The 27,324-nt window shown below is 42.7% G+C and overlaps 1 protein-coding gene across 1 annotated transcript; it reads right to left on the reverse strand.

Annotated features, from left to right (window-relative positions):
- Positions 1-211: 211 nt before the first annotated feature.
- Positions 212-27,037, reverse strand: pip5k1ab (phosphatidylinositol-4-phosphate 5-kinase, type I, alpha, b). Its single transcript, XM_062991466.1, has 16 exons — positions 26,981-27,037; positions 20,618-20,652; positions 19,828-19,908; positions 15,609-15,739; positions 14,632-14,749; positions 13,565-13,717; positions 13,150-13,449; positions 11,089-11,315; positions 10,894-10,977; positions 6,493-6,541; positions 6,254-6,335; positions 3,619-3,783; positions 3,420-3,522; positions 3,271-3,318; positions 2,949-3,063; positions 212-1,742 (listed from the first exon to the last, which is right to left on the reverse strand). The coding sequence occupies exons 1-16, from the start codon at positions 27,024-27,026 to the stop codon at positions 1,740-1,742; spliced, it is 1,740 nt and encodes a 579-aa protein (XP_062847536.1). The 5' UTR covers positions 27,027-27,037; the 3' UTR covers positions 212-1,739.
- Between the last annotated feature and the right edge of the window lie 287 nt (positions 27,038-27,324).

Here is a 27,324-nt window from a genome sequence, read left to right on the forward strand (position 1 = left end):
AGGTTAAATAAATGCGGCGATAGGATGCAGCCTTGCCTGACGCCCTCGCCAATCCGGAACCAATCGCTGTCACCATGTTCCGTCCGTACTGCTGCTTGTTGGCCACTGTATAAGTTTGGCGTCAGAACTATCAGACGTCTGGTTCTCAATCATCAAACAGCCCTTTCATATTTAGCAAACACCGATCCAGCAAATCTCATCCACATACGACGACTTTAAACATTTCTTTTATTTAAACTTGGCTGGATTACAGACACGATCTCGAGTGTTTTACAATCTTTTGTTTTCATTTGAGGATGCAAGTATAAATATAAGGAATAATAATAATAATAATAATAATAATAATAATGATAAAAAACCCAACACTGGATACAAAGCAGGAGTGTGTAGTGAGGCCACACGTCACTGGATGTTGGAAACTTGGTAGGAATAAACGGGAACGTCAGTCATTTAGTGTATTCCCGCTGCAGCTCTGTAACCTGTGCTCTTCAGACGTCGTTTTGTGTTCCCGTTCGACATCGCTGTAGTTTGATTAATATAAAAAAAACTTAAATAAAATACAAACGGAGCATTCGTGAGCACAACACTGTGTAGTTTTACAGATCAAACACTGCGGTAGAGAAGTACGACCCCCGGAAAAGCCCTGTGAGAACATCTGTTACACCGTCTGTGCAAAGTAACGCTCCACCACCGAAATGTGGAACAACAAAAGGCCAGGAATACAAAGTTTAGCGTCTTCACGTGAGGCTTTTGAGCTTCGTTACGGCCAGCCTGTGCAGGTAATTTCTGTATCCAGCAGAAATTATGTAATTCGATTTATATAAAGCGTTCACGATGGGTTAAATGGAGTTGGAGGGGATACAAGGCATGCTGAGAACAAGACTGATGGTAAATAAAGCAAGTATAATAAACAATTCATTCATAACGTGTGAACTTGTTAGTTTAGGCTTCGCTAAAGCATATTAGTCGTTTATAATAGCAGAGTAAACAAATATATACACGACTATTTACAAAAATACAGTACAGCGACGGATTGAAACCCGTCGCCTCTTGATTGGTCCATTGGAAAGACGGGAGGCGCTCGATTGGCCACGAAATGAGCACAAATAAACACAAACGAGAGAACCGAAACACGCAAGCACACGCTGATTTTTTCTTCTACAAGCTTCAGTAAGGCGAACGCTGGCTATGTCTAAACAGAAAGCAAAATACAAAACAAACCGAGCATCGAAGCCAGACTCGCACACGCGCACACACACACACACACACCTAAAAATCCAAAAATATCAGCATCAGGTTTAACCAGTTCCGACACCGCAGGGAGGATGAGAGAGGAAGATTCATCCGTCCGTGGTGCGTTTTTGTTTCCTATAAAAGTAGAATCTACAGTACGAAGCCCTGACCATCCCGGTCACAACAAAACCATTCGTCTACGAATAGATCACCGTCCATCGAACCCTCTCAAAAAACGGATGCGAACCTTCACCTCGGGAGTCGCTCATAATAAAAATAACACTAAAGTTTCCGCGGTCCGCGTTCTGTGCACGTGTACGTAGGAGGTGTCGGTGTACAGGAGCAGTCGCGGAGCTGTAGAGTCGTAGCTGGGAGGTCTAGCAGCAAAAAACGATGAGAGGAGAGTCCTGCACGCGGTCCTTCCTCCGGTCAGAATCCCGGAATTCCTTTATCCCCTTACGCACGGCTCTCGGGTCTCAGTTTATTTACTTTCACATTTCAGTCTTTTACTGCAAACAAACCAAACAGAAGAAGTCCGGTTATTTCAATCAGGAAGTGCATGTAGATGGTTATTGTGGCTTAGATAATGAAAACCAGTCAATGTTGTGTCAGTTCAGACCAGAAGTGACCACACATTCATGGCTTGAGATCTACTATTTAACGTCGGCCTCGTCGTGTGTCAAAAACGCTTATTTAAATGCGCTTCAGTTCCTGTATTGATGTTCAGCTTTACATTTTAACATTTTGCTACCTTGCCTTAAATGTAGGCCTAATTCAAACAACACTTAAAAGAGGAAAAAAAGATTTATTTTAAAAGAAGAGAAAAAACTACAGGGAGAGACATGCTGTGGTTGCATCGCATTAAGTTTCAGAACAATCCTCTTTCGTGCAGAGACGTGCCCGTGTTTATTTCTGCTTTAAAACATACGCACCATGAAATAATCAGATTTAACATCATTAAATGAGTTTATTTCTTAGTTATTTGTGCTCGTTTTCTGTATGTTCTCTCTGTAGCTCGGTTACGTCTCTCTCTCTCTCTCTCTCACTCTCTGTGTGTGTGTGTGTGTGTCTCGCTCGCTCGCCGCGATATTAAAAGTGTTTTCGGATTTAAATTTCGACAATAAACAGCCGATAAGAACTGCGCAGAAATAAAAAATATATATATAAAGAGACGCATTTACACTTATGCGTGAAATATTTATTATAGATCAGATAGGATAAGCAATGTTTGACGTTCTGATTGTTTAATTTTTTTAAGAAAACATTTTAATACTGTCATTACACTGTAAAGTTTGTACAGGAACCTATAGAGGAACCTAACATTTTAAGATGAGACATGCTGCCTTCGTAAGAGGCCTCTAACAGGGACGTCCACGCTTGTGAGAGACACGCTAAGCTCTCGGGATCATAAATCATTAGTGTGCAAATGCTTTCACCTAAAGCGACTTACAAATATGACTAAATACATTTCGAGTCTTGCTCAGGGGTCCAACAGTGACCGTTTGAAGGTGGCTGGGCTCGAACCTTTTTGTTTACCAGATCATTACCGTTAACCAGCAGTGGCCACACCTTAATTATTCGGTTCCTGTGCCTCAACAGGTTGTGGGTACGCATCTCGTTCCCATGCATTTTTTTTCAGCCTCCGTAGATCTTCGCATTTACGTGCTTCTATAATAAATGCACATGAATTAATAGCTAATAATCAACAGACTTACAAAACAAATGTTGGTCTCGGGGATGATGTCTGTGAGAGAAACTGCGTCTTCGTCATCGATCTGCTCGTCGGAGACGTCGGCGTCTACGTGCTCGTCCGAAACCCCCGCTTCCAGACTGAGAGGAAGAGAGAAACGACCAATCAGGTACACCGACGATCACGGTCTCTCTCAACACTTTAATGGCCATTCGTTCGATCTTGCTTCGAGTCTAAATACTCGAGTAAGAATAAGCTGTATTCATACGATCACGTTTGGGCCGGATCTACTCCTCGACCGACGCGTTAAACTTCCGATTAATGATGCGTGTTGTGTTGTGCCTTACCTGGGGAGGGCGCTGTTGTCGGGTTTGTGCACCTCCACACCGACAGACCTGTAAAACAAATGAAAATATTAAAGAGCCGAAAATACGTGGACACCCATGCATGCGCGATATGAAACGACGTGTACCGTCAGTACTTGTACCGTCAGTACCTGAGTGAATGGAGGGACAGGTAGGACAGGCTGGTGTCTGCGAATTCACTGGAGGTTCCGGGCAGGTTCCTGGGGAGCAGGTCTGGTCGGCCTAGATGCAAACCTGAATCATAAAAACAATAAAGCGGATTTAATTTGTGACATTTAAAAAAAAAAAGGTGATTATTCATGTTTAATCAGGTTTTGTTTTTTTACTCACCGCCCTCAGCGTCCGTGTCAGAGGTCAAGTGAGGATAGTAGACCAGACGAGCGTCCAGGAGCGGTTGGCTGCTGGACTGGGCGCTGGAGAGAGCAGTGCCCATGGGCAGCCTCCTGGCTACACTCGGACAGCCCGAACGACTCTTCTTCGATGGGGACGACTTCACTGGAGACAGAGAGAGACACACTGGGACTTTATCAGATATTTTTCATTAAGCAGGACGTGCAACCCTTCCCAATCAGGATCGTGTAGAAATATATGGGTGTGTTCGAAAACCTAGTGCGCTCTCTACATCCTAGATGCCTTAATATCCTCACTACTGAGGTATCTTGAAATATCAACAGCATTTTGACTCGAGAACGAGGGAGCATCCGATGCTTCCTTAGCGGTGAAGGCAATCCCAGCGTTCGGCGCGGCAGCTCTCTTCTCACAGAAACGTAAATAAATTGTTACTGATTTTTAACTTGTATAAACTTGCTTCTATCTGCAAGTTCGGGCTCGTCAGTGAATTTAACCGTTTTCGGTACACGGAGGGAGATTAGTTGACATGCTAGCGTGCTGTGCCACCCCATCCCATTGGTTTTAATGGCATGATGCTCACTGTGTTAGCTTAGTAAGCGAAACCCCGATGGAATCGCTAAGTAGCGCGTTCGAATAACCTGCCTTATGAGTCATTATTAGGACTTATTAGAATCCTCTCTACTGAGGCAGCTGCCTAAGGGTGTGTTCGAAAACCTAGTGAGCTGCCTTGCCGTCTTACTGCCTACACAGGCAGCTGCCTCGGTAAGAGGATTCTAATAAGTCAATGACTTATAAGGCAGGTTATTCGAACGCGCTACTTATGCCAAGTTCACACTACACGACTTTCCAAGTGGTCAGGTCGCTGTACGGTTCACGCTACACGACTGAATCTCCTGCACCCGGGAGTCTTTCAGTCGGTGTATATTTCACACTACACGACTGATGGGTGATAGAGGGTTTCACACTACACCATCCATCACCAACTGGAATCGCAGACGAGCTTCTCTGGTCTCCCTTTTTTTTTCTTCTTTCTTTCTTTTTTTTTTACAAAAACACACGTGAGAAGTGACGAGAAGTTTAATGACGCCACGTCCAAAAAAATGAACGTCAACAAGTAGCGAGAGATCGAAGGGTTCGTGCGCTGATGTGCGGCGTAATATCAAGGAGGAAAAATAAATGAATGAGTGGATTTGGCAACACGAACAGTATATGGCTTGTTCTGTAGTAAGTTTTGCAATGCAGCGTGGGTGTTATGTTTTGTAGAGGACGATCGAATCAGAAATACTGTAAAACGTGTGTGTGCCGGTGTATCCTGATATAAACGATATTAATTAGTCCCCTGTCCTCTCCTGCATTTCCCCTCACGCTGTATCCTGCGTTCTCATTGGCTGTTCGACATGTCACTCATTCCCAGTCGCCCGTCTGAGATCAGATATCTGACGTGCTAGAAAACTCGATCCGGTCGCCGAGCGCTCGGCGAGCCGGTCGGGTCGAATTGTTGGATAGTTCACACTTGGCGACCGAGAGCCGAGTTCTGATCGCCGAGCGAACGCCGAGTCGCTCCCGACCCGGAAAATCAATCGCCGACCAGTCGCCGAGCGAACATCAGGGCAAAAATCGTGTAGTGTGAACTAGGCATTAGACAGCGATTCCATTGGGTTTCGCATTTCGTGTTTAGCATTTAGCATCTTGCCATTAAAACCAATAAACTGAGGTAGCACAGCACGCTAACGTCAATATAACATCTCCCTTCATGTACCGATAACGGTTACATTTCCTGACAAGCCCGAACTTGCAAATAAAAACACTCGGTACAAGTTTATACAAGTTAAAAATCGGTAATATTTTATTTACGTTTGAAAAGAACTCCATTCGTTTCTCCGCCCCGTCAGCCATGTTCATTTTTCTGTGAGAGAAGAGCACCCGATCCGCAATGAATGCTGGGATTGCCTCGATCACTAAGGCAGCGTCGGATGCTCCCTCGTTCTTGAGCCAAAATAACACTGAAATAATAAGATGCCTCAGAAGTGAGGATTTTAAGGCATCTAGGATTTCGAACAGCCTCCTTCTCGGGAGCGCAGCACAGGACGACGTAAAATGCGTCCATGTAGAGAGAGCGCTAGCTTTTCCAACACACCCCATGTAGGCAGTAAGACAGCAAGGCAGCTCAGTAGGTTTTCAAACACACCCACTCCCGAGAAGAGGGCGTGTCTAAATTCTTAGATTCCTTAAAATGCTCCCACTGAGGCGCCTTAATTCTGAGTGATGATCTGACTGAATAACAATAAGGCAATCCCAGCATTCCGTGCGGCACAACTTCTCTCACCGAAAATTACAATTATGGCGGACGAATGTAATGCAGAGCAACCAACAGAGTTCTTCTCAAATGTAAATGAATTATCGTTGGAGTTTAATGTGTATAAAGGTGCACAAGTGTGGGAGACATTAGCTGGTGGCCTGAGGCTAACTGCAGTAGTGCGTCTAAATAATCTGCCTCATGAGCTCCATGTCTTCTCTACTGGGGCAGCTGATCAGGTAGGTAGGAAGTAGGGAGCAGGGCGGGTCACTAGGTTTTCAGAAAGCTAAAATTACTCTTGATAACTAAACTCCTTACATGATTTTCTGAATACTGTGTTGCACATGAAGCGCTGGAATCGCTCAGCGTAGAAGCTCGGCCTGTGGACGGACACGGTGTCCTGGAAAACAGAGACACATCGACTGTGAGACATAAAATAAAGTAGATATATATATATATATATAAACTAAGCTGAACTTAATCATTACATTTCCTAATCAGTGATCATTTTAACACTGGCTAGTGAATAATAAAAACCTGACGGATTAAAATCTTACCCCGTCATGAACCAGCGCCTTCCAGGAATGTTCTAACTTCTTGATGAATCTGCGAAGCGAATACAGAACAGTGACACACACAGAGCGTTAATCATAACACATTAGTGCTGGGCGGTGTGACGGTACGTTCGGTATACCGGCTTCAATTATTCGTACGGCATGGATCTCTCATATGCCGCCACACCGTGGCACGGTTTACACAGTTGCTGTAGACTTCAAATATAGGCAACATGTGGGCAGCGGTTAGGTCCGTGTTTTTCGTTTCAAGATTAAAAATCAAATAACAAACGAGCATAATTTTCCGAATTCAACATTTTCTATCAGTTCTACCGGGAATAGATGCGTGTGCACGCGCTGACATGCATGTATTTGTTCTATAAAGAGCAAAAGTAATAAGAATAAGGAAAAAAATAATGACACTGCATCCCCTGTTGTTCTGACTTTCTGTATTTATATATCTGACATGCATATATTTGCTTTATCTAGGATTTTAACGTCATGTTTTACACTTTTGGTTACATTCATGACAGGAACGGTAGTTACTCATTACACGAGGTTCATTATTTCACAAGGTTATATCGAACACAGTCATGGACAATTTAGTATCTCCAATTCACCTCACTTGAACGTCTTTGGACTGTGGGAGGAAACCGGAGCACCCGGAGTAAACTCCACACAGAAAGGACCCGGACCGCCCCGCCCGGGGATCGAACCCAGGACCTTCTTGCTGTGAGGCGACGGTGCTACCCACTTAGCCACCGTGGAAAAAAAATAAACAATATGGGGCAGGGATTCACGTACAGGACACTGTACACCACCGGGGTCATGTTTAGTTTCATGTTCGCCCGACGTCCGAGGTTCTTTCGTCTCCTTTTCAGCCAATAAACATCCAAAAATCAATAGAATTGAACGAACTGATTCTGCAGTAAGCAGCAAAAAAACAGCAATCAAATAGATTTCAAAAGAATCTTTGTTCATTTTTAGTTCACACCATTTCTTAAATGCGAAGTTCACCTGTGTGGACAAACTAAGGGAGCGTCTAAAAAGTGCATAAAGAAGTAAACTTTAAAATGCATTAAAGGTTGTAATAGTTACACAATGTACGATGCACTATAGCTATATATATACAGTATATACATATACAGTATATATACACATTGTAAAAATAATGTCAATTTTAATCTTCTTCTTCTTCTTTCGGCGTTTCCCTTTTCAGGGGTCGCCACAGCGAGACATCCTCCTCCATCTCACTCTGTCCACTGCGTCCTCTGTCCTCACCCCAACTACTTCCATGTCCTCTCTAATCGCATCCATATAACTCCTCTTTGTCTTTTTCCTGGCAGCTGCATATCTAACATCCTTCTACCAATATACCCACTGTCCCTCCTCTGGACATGTCCAAACCATCTCAGTCTGGCCTCTCTAACTTTATCTCCTAGTTGTTTAACCTGTGCTGAACCTCTGATTGTCTCATTCCTAACCTTATCCATCCTTGTCACTCCCAAGGAGAACCTCAACATCTTCATTTCTGCCACTTCCAGTTCTTTCTCCTGTCTTTTTGTCAATGCCACTGTCTCCAAACCATACAACATAGCTGGTCTCACCACTGTCTTGTAAACTCTTCCCTTGACCCCTGCTGTCACCCTTTTGTCACAAATCACTCCTGAAACTTTTCTCCATCCACTCCATCCTGCCTGGACTCTCTTCTTGACCTCTTTACCACACTCCCCATTTTCCTGAACAGTCGACCCTAAGTACTTGAAGTCCTTCACCTTTGTGACTTCTGCTCCTTGTAGCCTCACTGTACACATGTACTCTGTCTTGCTACGGCTGACTTTCATTCCTCTTCTTTCAAGTCAATTTTAATATAATGACCATATTAGGTACCTAGTGACGTGCTATATTACAGTATGGGTACTAGGGCTGTCGCGCTAACCGCAATTTTGAAATATCGCGGTATAGACCAGCCAACCGCAGGGCATGCCAAGCAACCGCATCACCGCATTCACGTTTTTTCTTTCTTTCTTCTCTTTTTTTTTTTTATTGTTGCAGGTCCATCTTGTTTTATACGCTTACATTCGTGCGTAATAAATGTTAAATAAATTCATAATGAAAATGAGCTAAGAGCGACATCTTCCCGCAACCTGTTCTCATGCGTTGCTGCTGAGCGTCAGAGTTTGTGTTTTAAAATGTAAACAATCGCAACAGGAATTATAGGCAAGTTTATTAATGATTAAATTGAGTTCACACTCAATAAATACTTAATTAATAAGTAATTTAGACTATATTCAAACAGCCTTGGTGTACTAAAACACTTAATGACGGTTAATGTGGCATTGCAGCCTGCAAATATTCTCTTGCTGGCTTGCTGGAATGATTTAAATGCATTTTTTCGTTGAATAAATAATACGAATACGAATACGAATACGAATACGAATACGAATACGAATACGAATACGAATACGAATACGAATACGAATACGAATAATAACTTAAAATGTAGTATATATTGTTATATTAATTATACCTACTAAATAGATGGTTAATAGGGGCGTGATAACCAGGCTAGACTTTCTCTGATCTCTAAAGTCGCATGCAGGTTCAGTACATCTACAGTGTATTAATGCAACGAGCACCATCAGAGAGAGTTTTAGTGCTGAGGGGAACATCACTACCCCACTCAGATCCTCTCTAAACCACATCAGATGAACATGTTGGTTCGTCTAGCGCGCATGATAACGCAGGTTTAAACTCTTACAGACTTTATTCTTTATTCTATTTTTTTACCATATTTTGATTAGATGTGCATTTAAAATATTTAGCCTAAACACTTTTTTTTTGTTTCACAGTGTATATCTATCCTAGGCTAGAAGCTTATTTAAACCTTTTTTAATAGAGAAAAGACACGTATCCCTGCTCCGTTCTGTATTTAACAATAAACACGCATTTCATTGGTCTTAAAGCCGTCTCATCTTCGTCATTATAAAGCAATAATATACCGAATCATAGCCTAACAATAAAGCTTGTTTATATAGCTCTAAAATCCAGATCAATTAAGTAATTTTCAAAAACAAAACAAAAATGGCGATATAACCGCATACCGCGATATTGAGACCGCAAGGGGAAATTCTGTCACCGCGACAGCCCTAATGAGTACAGTAATAAATCATACAATGTAAAAAAAAAAAATCCAAAAATTGTTAAATGTAAATGTAAAAGGTTGTAGATTAATGTAGCATGTCGGACACCGTCAGAATTCTTAAAAAATACCACCATTTTTAGCCATACCACCCAGCCCTATAATACATCATACATCATGTTAGAACACACCTGAAGCTTCACTAACTAAACTGCACAAGCAACAAGGACTTTTTATAAAGTTTAACACATCCAGAACTGAAGCAGTCAGGACCAGCTCTGTGATTTTAATAAGAATATCCAACAATAACAAAGGACTGAAAAACAAATGTGGTAATTAGACTCAAAACTAAATAGTTTAAAAACCTTTTTTTTTTGTTTGCATTTGTTTGTTTAAATAGTAAAATAATGTTGATGTTTTTTCTCTGCCTACTTCTAATTGTCTGATTGTAACATCTAAACATTAACAGCTTATTAGAACTGCACAATTTACTGCTTCTCATAAAGAGTGGGCAGTTGTAGCCTAGTGCTTAAGGTACTGGACTAGTAATTACAAGGTTGCTGGTTCAAGCCCCTCCACTGCCAGGTTGCTGCTTTTTAACCCTCAGTTGCTCAGACTGTATAGTGTAACTGTAATGTAAGTCGCTGTGGATAAAGACGTCAACGCTAAATGCTGAAAATGTAATGTAAATGTAAATAAAGAGATAAAATTAATATTGAGCAGAATTAAGTTCACATTATTGGTCCGGCCCTCCACAACAGTCCCAGTTTCTTATGTGGCCCCTTGGAAAATTTTATTGCCCACCCCTGTGTTAGAACCAAGTCTTTTCTTCCTTTTTTTTTTTTTTTTTTTTTTAACAATATGCTATAGAAGGTCTCAGTGCTTAGTAAAAAAAAAAACAAAAGAAGCTTAAATGAGATTCTGAAGTCAATTCTTTGGAGGAAAACGAATCGTTAGTGGCAGCCCTAAATCCTGAGCCGCCTCTACAGAAGTGGAGGAACGTGGAGATCAGCGCGCGACTCTCCGTCGGCAAAACCGGCCCCACACGCCAATCCACCAAAGTACGAGCGAATGCTCATTTTACTGTTGATCATATGTGCATGTTTAGCACTTCTGTGGACCGTAGTGCTGTGTTTTCATATAATTTCGCACCCCCTGGAAAAAAACCTCACTGTTTTGGACCAGCGAATCGAGGTTCCTCTGTAAATAGATAAAAAATAGAAGAAAAACACAAGCTGAGAGAGTCTGACGTGTCGGGTCACCTGTACGACTGCAGAATGTCGATAATGCCGATGTAAACCAGCAGCCTCTCTGCTTTACTGTTCCGAGCCGGAATACCTCCCCACCTGCGAGACAAAGGGAAACGGATATGTCTAAGTACGACTGTGACTTAACCTCGTCCCTGGTTTTTGTAAAAGTGAGATAAATAATAATAATAAACACGGGTAGTGACTGACTGGTCTTCGCTGTCCATCGTGCCCTTCCCCCTCGCCTCTCCCTGGATGGACTCCATGGCCGTGCTGTAGAGCGCCTTCTGGACCTGAGGCCTCCTCTGGTCGGGCGTGACGGCTCCCTCCGACGGCCTGCAGCTGTCTCCCACGCCCGTACGCCCACGACTCGCCAGATCCACGTTATGGATCCCCACCAGCAGACTGTAGTCCATGATCTTAAAGCTCTGCAGCAGCTGGGGCGAGGAACGAAACACCACAACGGTCAACAACAATACACTGATGGATCAGTAAACATGTTTTAGAGGTTTAGATTCGTAGTGGTTTGTCTGATCTGATCAAGTTACAGCTCAGTGGTTAAGGTACTGGACCAGTAATCAGAAGGCTGTCGGTTTAAGCCCCACCACCACCACCAAGTTGCCACTGTTGGCCCCCTGATCGTGTTCAGTCAGAATTGTAAATCGCTTTGGCCATCTTAATGACTTACATCATATGGTCAAAAGTATTTGGACACCTTAGCTTTTGGGCGTCCCATTTTGTCTAAGCAATTGAAAGTTAGAGGCCTTGCTCGAGGGCCCAACAGTGACAACCAGGCAGTGTTGGTGCTCGAACCAGCGACGTTTTTGATTACTAGTACCTTAAGTGCTAGGCTACAACTGTCCGATTATTTAATAGAGCGACCCGTGTGATCTTTTCAGCTAGAACAACAGCCGTTCCGTGGGAATTTGTGCCCATTTAGTCAAAATATGACGGCGTCTGTATGGCTGGGCTCTGATGTTGATGTCTGATGCCTTGCTCAAGGGCCCAGCAGTCCATGTTTGGATACGTTAAGCCATGTTAAATGTTGTTTGTACCACCTCAGTTACTTACTGTACTGTGACAGTACACAGTCTAAGCAACTGAGGGTTAAGGGCCTTGCTCAGGGGCAGTGGTGAGGCATGAACCAGCGACCTTAACCACTAGGCTACAACTGGCACGAGGGAACTGTTTCATATCAAACAGTTCGTCTCATTGGAGGGGTTTTGAAAGGTCAACGGCAAACTGTGATCTGTTCAGCTAGAACAGCAGCCGTTCCGTGGGAATTTGTGCCCATTTAGTCAAAGTATGACGGCGTCTGTATGGCTGGGCTCTGATGTTGAACCAGCCACGTTTCTGATTACTAGTCCAGTACCTTAAGTGCTAGGCTACAACTGACCTACTGGCTATTTAACAGAGTGATCTCTATGTGATCTTTTCAGTTGTTCTAGCTGAAAGGATCACAGTTTGCCTATAACCTTACAAAACTCCTCCGATGAGGCGAACTGTTTGATATGAAACAGTTCCCTTGGGCATGTTGTAGCCTGGACCGGCAATCCAAAGTTCGCTGGTTCAAGCCCCACCACTGCCAGGTTGCCACGGTTGGGTCCTTGAGCAAGGCCCTTAACCCTCAATTGCTTAGACAGTGTATACTGTCACAGTACAAACAACATTTAACATGGCTTAATGTGGCTAGCAATCAAAAACGTCGCTGGTTCAAGCGCAACCACTGCCTGGTTGTCACTGTTGAGCCGTTCTGTGGGAATTTGTGCCCATTTAGTCAAAATATGACGGCGTCTTGATGTCTGATGCCTTGCTCAAGGGCCCAACGGTGACACCCTGGCAGTGGTGGCGCTCGAACCTGCGACGTTTCTGATTACTAGTACCTTAAGTGCTAGGCTACAACTGCCCGATTATTTAATAGAGCGACCCCTGTGTGATCTTTTCAGCTAGAACAACAGCCAGTCTGTGGGAATTTGTGCCCATTTAGTCAAAATCCAACGGCGGTTGTATGGCTCTTCATGTCTTTATAGAGCTTGTTAATTCTGGAACAGGAACGGGCCTTCCCTAAACTGTTGCTGCATATCATTTCCTTCATATGACTTATGATTTATTACACCTGTCCTGATAGCAACTGTTGTGGCTGAAAGACATGAATTCAATAATTACATTAGACGACATACGGTACGCCATCAGGGTCTCTAGCGGAGGAAGAGGAACCGGCTACGACTAAACTGGGAATAAAAAGCATGAATAATACAGTGTAGGTCTCACCAGGCAGTCCCGCTGGATGGTCTTACTGAGGGCGTTGTAATTGTCCGGCTCGAGCTGGATGCCCTCGGGCATGTCCTGACTGAAGTCCAGGTCCTTGTGGGTCGGCGCCCTTTTGTCCCTCTCTTTGGGCGAGGCGCGGCGCTTGTAGGTGGAGCCCTTCAGGTCGAACTTGAGGTGCATGGGCACGGAGCGCGGCAGCAGGTTGTTCATGACCACGATGCGGATGTTCTTGCCGGCCGCCTGGACGCAGTACAGACCGTAGAACTTGGGCAGCAGCGTGCGCTTGTTCTGGTTCAGGTTCTGGCGCAGAAACGGAGGAAGAAGATGGTAAAAAAAAAAAAAAGACGTTTATTAAAGGGTACACGACTACTTTAGCCAGAATGTGCACGGTAACTACGGTAACCAAGTGAAGTACCATGAAGTATCCCGGCAGCAGCTTCTGCAGGAACTCGGCCTCTTTGTGCTGAACTGTTTTGATGATGAACTCGTCGTCGCTGGTGACGTAGAAGACGGAGCCGCTCGCTCCTGGATTGGACAGCTCTATAAGAGGATCGTTGCACAGGGAGTACTACACACACACACACACACACACACACACACACACACACACACACACACAAAATCAGCCATCAATCTGTCATCAATCATCAATCGGTCATCCCACCAGGCACTGCCAATTACGCGCGCTAGATGGCGCCCAGTCGACCGGTTTCGAAGCGAGGAGTTCAGAATCTCGGCGCTGGTGTGCTAGCGGAATATCCCGCTATACGATTCTGATTGTATTAGGGTTATTCCGCCCAACCGGTGCTATTTCCATCCCCAGGTGATAATATGTATAAACGTATACACATTTTTTACTTGATCCAATTGCAAATTAAGGATATATCATTTAAAACGTTCATAAAATCTCCCTATAACACTAAAAAAATAGTATTTTTCATGTCCCCACACTAACAGAACACTTTATAATGAAATATAAGAGTAAAATCTGTCAGAAATCCTTTTATCCTGCAGTGTTCGGTGACTCCAGATCACGTCTGTGTGTTTAATCTTTATTTTCTATAAGAAATGTAGAATAATGTGGTTAAAATCCACTCAGTCCTGTTACCCTCACATATTCACCCTTCTGATAATAAACATGTGGAAATATTTAAATAAATACAGAAATGTTCATTATCTGTATCTACTGAAGATCACGGAAGAGCATTAGTATGTTCTCCCTATTTCTCTCCTGTATGTTTGATAATATTGTAACTCTGAGTGAGTAGATTCATCTCCACGTTCATTCCTGTTACCTACAGAACACCTATAAGATTAAAAGAACATGTTGTGATAGATCACTAGACTGTGCTCAGTGTTCTTGTGCTTTTAGCATGTTCTCCATGCTGCTATATTTCATGTAAGGAGCCCGAGATTTGACCGAAACACATTCTGAGCAGTGAAGTGTGTGTGTTACTAGATTCTTCGTTCTTCGTATCTCACCAGGTAGTCGTCAGGACGAATCCCGAACAGTTCCCTGAAGTAACGGAAGGCGATCGGGGCGTAGGTCTTGAACCTGAAGTCACCGTGGTGATGTGCAGGAGTCAAGTTACTGCCCTCACTGAATAAAGAAATAACAGAGTGGGTGATTACTGTGGACTGGTGTTATTATGTTAACACAGTGTTTGCACATTGTTGTGATATTCATGGCAAGGGGAGTGTTTTATGACTTATGACTATATATGTGTCCATGTTATCAGCTCCACTTACCATATAGAAGCACTTTGTAGTTCTACAATCACTGACTGTAGTCCATCTGTTTCACCCTGTTCTTCAATGGTCAGGACCCACACAGGACCACCACAGAGCAGGTAATATTTAGGTGGTGAATCATTCTCAGCACTGCAGTGACACTGACATGGTGCTGGTGTGTTAGTGTGTGTTGTGCTGGTATGAGTGGATCAGACACAGCAGTGCTGCTGGAGTTTTTAAACACCTCACTGTCACTGCTGGACTGAGAATAGTCCACCAACCAAAAATATCCAGCCAACAGCGCCCCGTGGGCAGCGTCCTGTGACCACTGATGAAGGTCTAGAAGATGACCGACTCAAACAGCAGCAATAGATGAGCGATCGTCTCTGACTTTACATCTACAAGGTGGACCGACTAGGTAGGAGTGTCTAATAGAGTGGACGGTGAGTGGACACGGTGTTTAAAAACTCCAGCAGCGCTGCTGTGTCTGATCAGTGTCACTGCAGTGCTGAGAATCATCCACCACCTAAATAATACCTGCTCTGTGGTGGTCCTGTGGGGGTCCTGACCATTGAAGAACAGGGTGAAACAGATGGACTACAGTCAGTAATTGTAGAACTACAAAGTGCTTCTATATGGTAAGTGGAGCTGATAAAATGGACAGTGAGTGTAGAATAAGGAGGTGGTTTTAATGTTATGGTCTGAACCATGAATATGCACACACACACCTGGGGAAGAAGATGCTCTCCACCACGTAGAAGTCCTGCATGAGAACGTCTCTCTCAGCTTTCTGACTCAGGCTGCCCACAGTGTGAGTGATTCCCAGCTGAATGGCCCCTTTCAGCGCCGAGGAGGTCGTCTGGTGGGAGAAACAGTGGAACAGTCTATAAATGAGGCCCCGCCCAAACGGTCTTCTCCTGTCTAATATGCAATTTTGCTGTGTAATTCAAAATGTTTGTGTTTAGCGATTTAACATTTTCCATTGGTGCAGCGTTCAAGTGCCTGATATTTACTGGTTAATCTGCACTATGAGGCGTCCTGGCAATCCTACGGCAATAGACCACTGAAGTCGTGTGATCATTTTGTAGGCCACGCCGTGTTGTTATGCCCATGATTGGTAACCCGGGTCTAAGAGAAACTTTGAATGGGAAAAATGAATGGATCCTCTCGCATCCAGTCGTCATAAAAAATTTTCCAGAGCTGTTGGGTTTTGTTTTATGGAGATTCTTCTGTCTATTATCACTGAATCCTCTGAATTATGAAGTCGTTAAAGAGTCAAAATATGAATATTGCTACAGTGGGGCCAAAAAGTATTTAGTCAGCCACTGATTGTGCAGGTTCTCCTACTTAGAAAGATGAGAGAGGTCTGTAATTTTCATCATAGCTACACTTCAACTATGAGAGACAAAATGAGAAAAAAAAATCCAGGAAATCACATTGTAGGATTTTTAAAGAATTTATTTGTAAATTATGGTGGAAAATAAGTATTTGGTCAATAACAAAAGTTCAACTCAATACTTTGTAACATAATCTTTGTTGGCAATGACCGAGGTGAAACGTTTCCTGTAAGTCTTCACCAGGTTTGCACACACTGTAGCTGGTATTTTGGCCCATTCCTCCATGCAGATCTCCTCTAGAGCAGTGATGTTTTGGGGCTGTCGCTGGGCAACACGGACTCCACAAATTTTCTATGGGGTTGAGGTCTGGAGACTGGCTAGGCCACTCCAGGACCTTGAAATGCTTTTTACGGAGCCACTCCTTCGTTGCCCGAGCGGTGTGTTTGGGATCATTGTCATGCTGGAAGACCCAGCCACGTTCCATCTTCAATGCTCTCACTGATGGAAGGAGGTTTTGGCTTAAAATCTCACGATACATGGCCCCGTTCATTCTTCCCTTAACACGGATCAGTCGTCCTGTCCCCTTTGCAGAAAAACAGCCCCAAAGCATGATGTTTCCACCCCCATGCTTCACAGTAGCTATGGTGTTCTTGGGTTCTTCTTCTTTCTCCAAACACGACGAGTTGAGTTTTTACCAAAAAGTTCCATTTTGGTTTCATCTGACCACATGATATTCTCCCAATCCTCTTCTGGATCATCCATAAGCTCTCTGGCAAACTTCAGACGGGCCTGGACATGTACTGGCTTAAGCAGGGGGACACGCCTGGCACTGCAGGATTTGAGTCCCTCTCTGCGTAGTGTGTTACTGATGGTAGCCTTTGTTACTTTGGTCCCAGCTCTCTGCAGGTCATTCAACAGGTCCCTCCGTGTAGTTCTGGGATTTTTGCTCACCGTTCTCATGATCATTTTGACCCCATGGGATGAGATCTTGCGTGGGCCCCAGATCGAGGGAGATTATCAATGGTCTTGTATGTCTTCCATTTTCTTACAATTGCTCCCACAGTTGATTTATTCACACCAACCTGCTTGCCTATTTTATTGTAGATTCACTCTTCCCAGCCTGGTGCAGGTCTACAATTTTCTTCCTGGTGTCCTTCGACAGCTCTTTGGTCTTGGCCATGGTTGAGTTTGGAGTCTGACTGTTTGAGGCTGTGGACAGGTGTCTTTTATACAGATAACGAGGTCAAACAGGTGCCATTAATACAGGTAACGAGTGGAGGACAGAAGAGCTTCTTAAAGAAGAAGTTACAGGTCTGTGAGAGCCAGAAATCTTGCTTGTTTGTTATTGACCAAATACTTATTTTCCACCATATTTTCAAATAAATTCTTTAAAAATTCTACAATGTGATTTCCTGGATTTTTTTCTCATTTTGTCTCTCATAGTTGAAGTGTAGCTATGATGAAAATTACAGACCTCTCTCATCTTTCTAAGTAGGAGAACCTGCACAATCAGTGGCTGACTAAGTACTTTTTGGCCCCACTGTACATGTAAGCTAATGCTACTGCGCACTGAATTGACGTCACTAAACTGGAAGCCTCTTAAATTTTTCTTTTTTTCTTTTATAAGCCTCTTAAATTTTTCTTTTTTTCTTTTATAAGCCTCTTAAATAAGCGCACGAAGCAGCGTGATTCACCCGTGTAACAGTGGAGTGATATTCACAAGTTTTACTTCATATTTTTAGTAGCTAGCTACATTAAAGTAGAAAGCGAGGATGGTCGGTGTTACGCCTTTGGTTGTACTCAACAAAAGCGGGCTGCTCGTTCCGTCGATTCGATCGGTGTAGTTCAGTGACGTCTAATTGATGCTCAGTAGCGTTAGCTTTCGTGTAGCATTATTAGTATTAAGACCCTTTAACCACCTCGTAATTCAGAGGATCCAGTGATGTACAGGAGAAAACTGTACACAGGACAAAACGTACAGGGTTCTGAACATGTTTATTTAGCACAGGATGCGTTAGAGACGATTTTTGAAAACCCAGTTCATTTTTGCCACAGGAATTTGGGCTTAGACCCGGGTCTCCAAATATGGGCGTAACGAGGACTACAGACTGACGCACGACTTCAGTGCTCTATTCAGGTAGCAATCGCTTAGTCAAGATGTCCAAGATGTCAAAAAGTAAACAGGGCTGAGTATTGTAGAGTAGCTTCCATTTATTAGTGTGATTGCAGTAAGGCAAGCACGCTATTGTTATTCGATAGTCATATTATTATTCTTTTTATTTTTATTATTCCACCTGTTTCTTGTCCGGTTAACTCGCCCCGCAGTTTTCGAGATATCGACGCCGTTCCAACGCCAAATCGTCCGGCCCATTGGCTTGAATACAGGTTTTCGATCCGCCCGCCCGTTCGCCCGCCATGCCCGCTTTTGTAGCGTTTTTGGGTCCCATTGACTTCTATTCATTTTCGAAAAAGTTTGAGATATCGACGCCGTTCCAACTCTAAATCGTCCGGCCCGTTAATGCCACCACTTCTTAAAGAAAGCTTTAGGATCCGCCCGCCCGTTCACGCGCCACGCCCGTTTCTTTGTGTTTATTGGCCAAATTGTCAGCCTTTTGTCATCTAAAATTTTCGAAATATCGACACCGTTCCAACTCTAAATCGTCCGGCCCGTGAATGACATCAAGGCTTCTTTGCGGCTTTGGGATCCACCCGCCCGTTCGCCCGCCACGCCCGTTTTTTTGTCCCATTCACTTCCATTCATTTTTTTGAAATTTCGAGATATCGACGCCGTTCCAACTGTAAATAATCCGGGCAGTTAATGACACCCCAACTTAGATACAGCATGGTCATACGCAGCCCCGCCCGCCTGCCACGCCCGTTTTTTAAATATTTCGAGATATCAACGCCGTTCCAACTCTAAATCGTCTGGCCCATTCGTGACACCGGGACATGGATGCAATTTTTGGATACGCACACCCGCCTGCCTGCCACGCCCATTTTTTTTATTTCAAGATATCGACGCCATTCCGACTCTAAATCGTCCGGCCCGTCGATGCCGCTCCCGACTTAGATACAGCATTTGGATACTCGCGCCCGCCCGCCACGCCACGCCGCAATCACACTCGCATTTTCTCCGGAAATGCAATCTCTAGTTCTATTTATTCTATCATTCAGTTTATGAGTGTAATTTAATGACTGACGTGAAATGTGGCTCTTCTCCTCCCTGAAATCTGTGCTTTTTGAAGGTCCGTAAAATTTAAGCTCATTTTCCTGTGAATTTAGTAGAGCCATACTTATAGTGATAAACAGCAACGTTAAATATTAAAACCCGGTTTGTACCGTCTCTCTCCATTCTGTACCATTTCATAAACTGGCTGAACAGGGCAAGCTGTAGCCTAGTGGTTAGGGTACTGAATAGGGTACTGTTAATCAAAAGGTTGCTGGTTCAAGCCTCACCACTGTCAGGTTGCTGCTGTTGGGCCCTTGAGCAAGGCCCTTAACCCTCAATTGCTCAGATTGTATACTGTACTGTAAGTCGCTTTGGATAAAGGCGTCTGCTAAATGCTGAAAACGTAAATGAACGGTTTAACCATTTTAAACATTCACTGACCTTCTTGTAGGTGGTCTCTCCTGTGGGGTTGACGCCCCGGTGACCGATAGTCTTCTTCATACTCTGAGACGAACCTGGAGCCTAGAAACAGACGAGAATTAGAAACAGAAAGAAACTGAGATCGGATCAGTACACACAAAAGAAACCCTTTTTTAATGCTGAACCTCTCTGTGACGGGGCGAACCCCGTGGGTAGCGTCGGGCGATTGGTCTGGGGACCGGAATACAATGAGAGGACACAGGTGCGCTTCTTTTCCCCCCCTTATTTATTAACACATACAAACACGACGCTATTTACAAACAAAACGAAAAGTACACGAACATACACTAACACTACTAACAATGTACACACACACACACACACAACTCCTGACTTCAACGTCATTCACGCTGTCGTGGTTTCGTTCTCAAATGGTAGACTGAACCCCCCGCTGTCTACCCGTGTGTGCTTTTATTGTCGTAGCCCCTCCCCCTCGGGCGAGCCCATATATTTACAGGGTATCTAGGGTACGATATACAAACACATTACAATGTTTTACATCAATATACTGACATGTTTTAATCACATGGATGTCCATGGCACTTATACCTACATACAATTAAGTTTAACATAATTATATGCCTTCGTGATGGGTAAGTTACCCTTACTTCATCACGCTCTCATTAAGGTTTTTCCTAAAACATTAATGGCTGTTCCTGTCTCCACCTTTCCTGTCCTGAACATCCTCTTAATTTCTGCCCCATAGCCCAGCCATAAAAGCAAACTAAATATTAAACTGGGCGACACTCACCTCTGGTACAGTCATTTTCCGATTTCCACTGGACCCTTTGGACAGAACACAAAAAAAACCAAAATCATGAGTCAGTTTTATCCCTACAGTAAAGTTCATTCTCAGAAACTCTCACTACATTAATCACGCTTTCCAAAACACACTTCTGTACTGAGGATCTGAAAATATTTTCAACCCCTTTCACCTTAAGGCAGGGGTCACCAGCCTTTTCACCAGACCGAGAGCTACTTCAGGGGTACTGAATAATACGTTGCACAGTTCACCTTAATGATATTATTATTAATATTCATATATATGAAGAGACTGCCTGATCATATGTTAATGATTCCTCAGAAAACATATTAACAACGATTCACCATGGTAGGAACCAGCTATATTTAAACATGTAACATTATCTGTATTAATATAAATCTGTTTCAATATTTGAAAGTCAGAGTTATCACATCTATAAATATTGTTCCTGACAGTTTTGTATGAATGAGCACATGAAAATCACACTTTTTTCTTTAATAGTGATCCCTTCTGTAGCATTTTTTAGGAAATCATTAACAGTCACATCTTCAAATCATGTCCCGTTTGTACTCATCACTTCCTTTGCAACATTTTAGAACTAATCTTGAACTCTCTTGAGTCTCATGTTTGTGCAAATGATCAGTTATGTACAATTAAAAAAAAAAAGCTGCGATGAACATGGTAGTCATTTTCAAATCTACATCAATGCAAGTGTTATTGATTCAAAAAGATCAGCAACACAAGTACAATTTTTAGACGGCGCTCTATAGTCACTAATGCTATTTGTGCTATAGTGTTGGTCACCCCTGCCTGAAAGGATATTAAGTTGATGTGTGTAGAACAGAATAAAAATCAGTAAACACAGACCGAAAGCATATTTACACTGACAAGTCGACAACAACTTTAAGTTTAGATGAAACACATCTAGTTCTCTTGATGAATGTCCATGTGCACTATTATTCCACCCCCAGCGTTAGTGTTCGATGAAACTCTGACAGTGTTAACGAACTCCTGACGCCTCTCTTGAAGAATCTTCATCCATTTTCCTTCCAGCTCCAGATTTTCTATGTGATTTAAATCTGGAGACTGAGAGGATCCACTCCAGTATGTTCCAGGACTGAATTCTTCACCAGGCTTTGGCATCGTGGATGTACAGACATACCGAGACATTTCAAGCAGGAACGTTCTGTTCTGCCTTCTGTGGTGAAACTGAACCTTGAACAAAGATCCCACAGAAGGCAGAACGTTCCTGCTTGTAATGCCTCTGTATTACAGTGAATCCATGATGCCAGTCACATGGTCACGATGGCCAGTTCCTGCAGCAGAAATCACTGACCCTGAGGATTGTATTCTTCTGGTTACAAGTGTCGCCTTGTTGTACTGGACACACAGCTGATTTATTTGGCCAAATGGTTCCAGTTTTGCTGCAGTTCTATCCAGTATAATAATATAATGTATGTTAGACACTTTCGAGTAACCGACCCTGCGGCCACTGCTGGAACAGTGGCAGCGTTCTGGTCTGGGGAATGTTTCTGTGGCATTCTCTGTGCCCGTGCATCCATGTGGGGAGGGCACTCTCAACCGATGTGGGTATGAATCCATCCCTGCATATCACGTACACCCATACATGCCGATTGTCTTCCCTGGGGCGGATGGGATCTTCCAGCAAGACCAAGACTTCAAAGTACTACCCTGGCCCCCTAATTCCCCAGACTTGAACCCAACTGCGCATCTGTGAGAGCACCTCGATGGCCGTGCTGGCTCTATGGAACCTGCCCTACGCATATATGTAATAGTGATTGATATACGACAATTGCACATCGTTCACTTTAACTCTACACACGGCTGGTGGCCTTGCTACTGATGCACACGACACCTTATATGGAAACCGGAAGCCTTCTACTACTACTACCACACATTTCATGCCTGTCCATATGTACAAATGAAGCATTGCACTTTGCATACTTTGTCCACTAGACTACTTCATATATATCCATTCTATATCCTAAGAAGAGCACAATGAATCTTGTTCTTGTACAAAGTCCTTCGGCATTAACGTTTGTGGCAGCTCTTTATCAGGTCCTCCTATTATCAGTGTTTTGCAGTAACGTGGGTGGTTTCTTTATTGTCCTGATGAGCCCTTCTGGTGCCCTGATATTCGCCTCTCCTCTCTCTCTCAGCTTTGTGAGCAGCTCCTTAGTTTGTACCATGGTGGCAACAGACCTTGAACACTTGAATCTCTGAGTGGTGTTGATATAACACTGAGTTATTAAGTGATTGTGGTTTTTACATCAACAAACCTGGGTTAGGATTCGGTGCGACTGATCTTGACCAGTCCGGATTTGTGAGGTTTTGAGATGGCAATTCAAACATGCTCATGTTAAAGCACCAACATTCCCCTCAAACAGCAAATTTATATTTTAACATTATATTAATTTAAAAAAATCCATATTCAAGTTAATAATGGGGAATAAAATAAGAGAGGAAAGAAATCATTCTGTTTTGATGCGTTTGTGCTTTAGTAGAAATAACAAGACTTACTTACACGGTCACATGGTGTTATTTTTAAACAGCCCAGCTATTCATGATACACACACAGTCTATTAGCTACAGTACAGCAATACATAGATTATAGACAGACAGAAAGAAGATAGATAGACAGATAGATACAGACAGAAAGACAGAAACAGATACACACAGACATAGATAAATAGACAGACATATAGAAGGATACAGACAGAAAGAGACACAGACAGATAGACAGACAGAGAAAGATAGATAGACAGACATATAGAAAGATACAGACAGACAGACAGACAGACAGATATATTATAAATAGAGAGACAGCAGACAGATAGATATAGACAGGCAGATATAGACAGACAGACAGACAGGCAGAAAAACATATAGACATAGATAGACAGACATATAGATACAGACAAATAGATAGATAGACAGATAGACAGATAGAAAGAAAGATATTGACAGACAGATAGATACAGAAAGATAGACAGGCACAGACATATATAGACAGACAGACAGACAGACACAGAGAGACAAATACAGACAGACAGACAGCGATCGATTGACCGACAGATAGACAGACATACAGACAAATAAAGAGACAGAGAGAGAGAGATAGACAGAAAGACAGACAGCTAGATACAGACAGATAGACAGGCAGAAAAACATATATAGGAAGAGACTAATAGACAGACAGATAGACAAACAGGCAGATGACAGATAGATACAGACAGACAAACAGACAGATACAGAGATAGACAGACAGACAAAGAGATAGACAGATAAACAGAGATAGAGAGCTAGATAGACAGACATACAGATATAGACAGACATGCAGACAAACATGTAGATAGAGAGACAAACAGACAGATAGACAGACAGAATTAATAACTCAACAACCACTCGTATTTTATAAATGTTTTATCGGTCACCCCCCGCACGGCTAGTAAACCGTTCCGTTAGTAATCAATCACCAGCCGTGTGATCCATGATTTCCAGACTATTTAAAGCACCATTCTCTCATCTGTAGCTCAAATAATAACTGAGCAAGCATCAGAAAGCAACCACACTCGTTTCAATCATCTCACACACACACGTCAGCACAGCACAACCATGCATGTACCTCTCTGAGAGGTGAGCATCCTCCAAAAATGACTTCTAATGTCTGTAGGGTTCGAAAGAAAAAGCGGAAGAGGAAAATCTTTAATCAAAGACTCTTCAAATATCTGATTACATTGTGTCTAAACATAAAGCATCCAAGCGATGCAGGTTCAGTCTGATTACGCTAAAAACCTGCACCTGTGTTACATAACTGTAGACTAGCGAGCACTGGTGCACTGGGTGTATCCATAACTGTGTGAAAGAAATTTCCCATCAGGCCAGTATTCAGGTGAAATGCCAGTACGCTCGTCCGAGCCGAATCAAAAAGAAAGAGCGCGCCCGGATTTAAGTCACACTGTGCATAAATTGGCTCGCATTAGCCAATCGTGTGGCTGCAGCGAGGCGCATAAATCATCCAGACGAGGGTCAGAAAGTTCAGTTACTGTTTACATCAAACACCAGAATGAGAAAATCCGTGATCTGGACGACCTTGGTCAGGTATTTGTGCCAGACGGACAAGAGGTTTCACACACAGCGGTCATCAGAGTTTACACAGACGGGGGTTTAAATCTTGTCTTGCTCTAATCGTTCAGGTTGGTGGTGGTGGTGGTGAAATGGGATGTTGTAGCGCTCACTGGGCCCCTTTATAGCACGAATGAAAGCACCAGCCTGGAGTTTTATTGCTCGACGAGCGCTTCTTCTTAGGCAGTTGTAGCCTAGTGGTTAAGATACTGGACTATTAATCAAAAGGTCACTAGTTCAAGCCCCACCACTGCCAGGTTGCCACTGTTGGACCCTCGAGCAAGGCCCTTAGCCTACTGTAAGTCGAAATGGATAAAAGCGTTGAAAATGTAAATGTAAAGTCCATTAAACTTATAGATAAACAGAGAGCTATAGATAGATAGACAGGCAGGCAGACAGACAGACAGACAGACAGACAGATAGACAGACAGATAGATAGACAGACATGTTTGTTCCAAGAGTTCTGATTGTTTTAATGGTAAACAATGTGTATAAAGACTTTATACAAATAATAATATAATTAACATAATAAAGAAAACAGACAGACAGACATACAGACAGATACACAGACAGACAGATACAGACATATAGACAGACAGGCAAAAGATACAGACAGACAAACAGACTAATATATAGACATATAGACAGATAGATAGACAGACAGAGATAGATGATTAGACAAATAGACAGAAAGACAGATATATAGATGTATAGATAAGACGGATAGATATCAGACAGACAGAAAAGATAGATTATAGATAGACAAGCAAATATATATATATATATATATATATATATATATAGACAGATATATAAACAAAGAGCTATATATAGATAGATTATAATAATAATAAGATGTACTTATATAGCGCCTTTCTCAAACCCAAGGTCGCTTTACATTAAAGATAACAAAACACACCGGAAAATAAACCGGAGATGAGCACAACACAGAAATTGAACAGAAAATAATCAAACACACAAAATTGAACAGAAAATTAAACAATCACACAGAAATAGCAGAAGAAGAAGTGAGAAAGTACTAAGAGAAAAGGTGAGTCTTTAGGAGTGAGAAAGTACTAAGAGTACTAGGAGTACTAAGAGAAAAGGTGAGTCTTGAGGAGAATTTTAAATTCAGAGAGAGAGGAAGAGGAACGTAAAGAGGAAGGAAGAGAGTTCCAGAGTGAGGGGACAGCAACACTAAAGGAACGACCGCCCATGGTACTGAGCCTGTGCCTAGGAACAACCAAGTGACCAGCATCCGATGACCTTAAATTCCTAGATGGAGTGTGGAACCTGAGAAGGTCCCTCAAGTAAGAGATTGACAAAACAGACAGGCAGATAAATAGACAGATAGACAAACAGACATATAGACAGACAGGCGTGTTTGTTCCAAGACGTGTTTAAAGGGTTCTGATTGTTTTAATAGTAATTAACGTGTATAAATACTTTATTTACTTCATAAATTAACCAGGCTGACCATCCCAAAGCAAGAGCTTTTATTATAATGGGCCTAAACTGGTCGGACATTTACCACAATAGAGCCTCCACTAATCCACAACAAAACTAGCAGGGTACAGATAAACAGATAACAATTAAGATTGGTACTTAAACATCAGTATTAGGTAAACATAGTAGATATTAATAAATAGAATTAGGATGTATTAAAAATGATAATAAAACGAGGATTGCTGGATCAGTTTCGAGACAATAATACAGTAACCAGACAAGAATAAGAAACCAGTTTGGCTAGAAAGTGATTTAACTAGGAGCAGCTCGTTTCTCTTGTAAAACATTTATATTAAATGTGATAATGAGATAATTACCCACTGTAAACAAAACCACCCACAGCTACACACAGCTAGCTAGCGATACACAACAAAGCACCACAGCTACCATTCACAGCTTAGCACATATTCACTTATTCACAGCAAAAAGTATAAATAAAAAAATATTAATAAGCCACGACGCTGATTATATATAAAACATGGTATTATGAAGTATTTTATGTGCATAATTTAGAAATAAACACAGAGCTCGAATTTGTGCTAAGCTAAATTAGCCTGCTGTGTGGATTTCATTCTTAGAAGCCTCTTATAGCCAGTCTTCCACGTCATAACCCAACGTGAAACCTCGCGTACTGGTTTCTAATTAAATAAAACATATAAACACACTTAACAGAAGCCACTGAGTGGTTATTTTGGTTACCTGGTGGAGCGGTTGAACCGGGGTCTGGAGGACCGGCGGTCGCCATTTTCCTGTGGTTCGGGCTCTAGCCTCGGATGCTACTGGATCGTCGGCAGCCCCTCCCCCTTCGGTGACGTCAGAGCCGCCGGCGGAGTTACCCGAGGACAGCCGAGTATCAGCCGATGAATGGTTTCCGTGACAACCTGACATCGCTCTAGCCGATACACCCAGTACAGGTTTATTAGGTTACAGTCAGTAACTGAGAGGAACTTTAACACGACTGAGTAATGAATGCGTCGCCTATTATAACTAGGATTAATTACTTTAGCTGGAAATAAGACGTCATGCCCTGGCTGGCTGAAATA

The sequence above is a fragment of the Trichomycterus rosablanca genome, chromosome 3 (assembly GCF_030014385.1).
Source record: "Trichomycterus rosablanca isolate fTriRos1 chromosome 3, fTriRos1.hap1, whole genome shotgun sequence".
NCBI lineage: Eukaryota > Metazoa > Chordata > Actinopteri > Siluriformes > Trichomycteridae > Trichomycterus > Trichomycterus rosablanca.

Bases quoted from the DNA above. Each gene is read 5' to 3' on its own strand.
- pip5k1ab (XM_062991466.1), bottom strand. From the start codon at position 27,026: ATGGCGACCGCCGGTCCTCCAGACCCCGGTTCAACCGCTCCACCAG. The intron at 11,316-13,149 runs GTGAGACCTACA...TCCTCGCCCCAG, and splicing joins CCATCCAGCGGGACTGCCTG to CTGCTGCAGAGCTTTAAGAT. The intron at 6,336-6,492 runs GTAAGATTTTAA...TCTGTTTTCCAG, and splicing joins AGGCGCTGGTTCATGACGGG to GACACCGTGTCCGTCCACAG.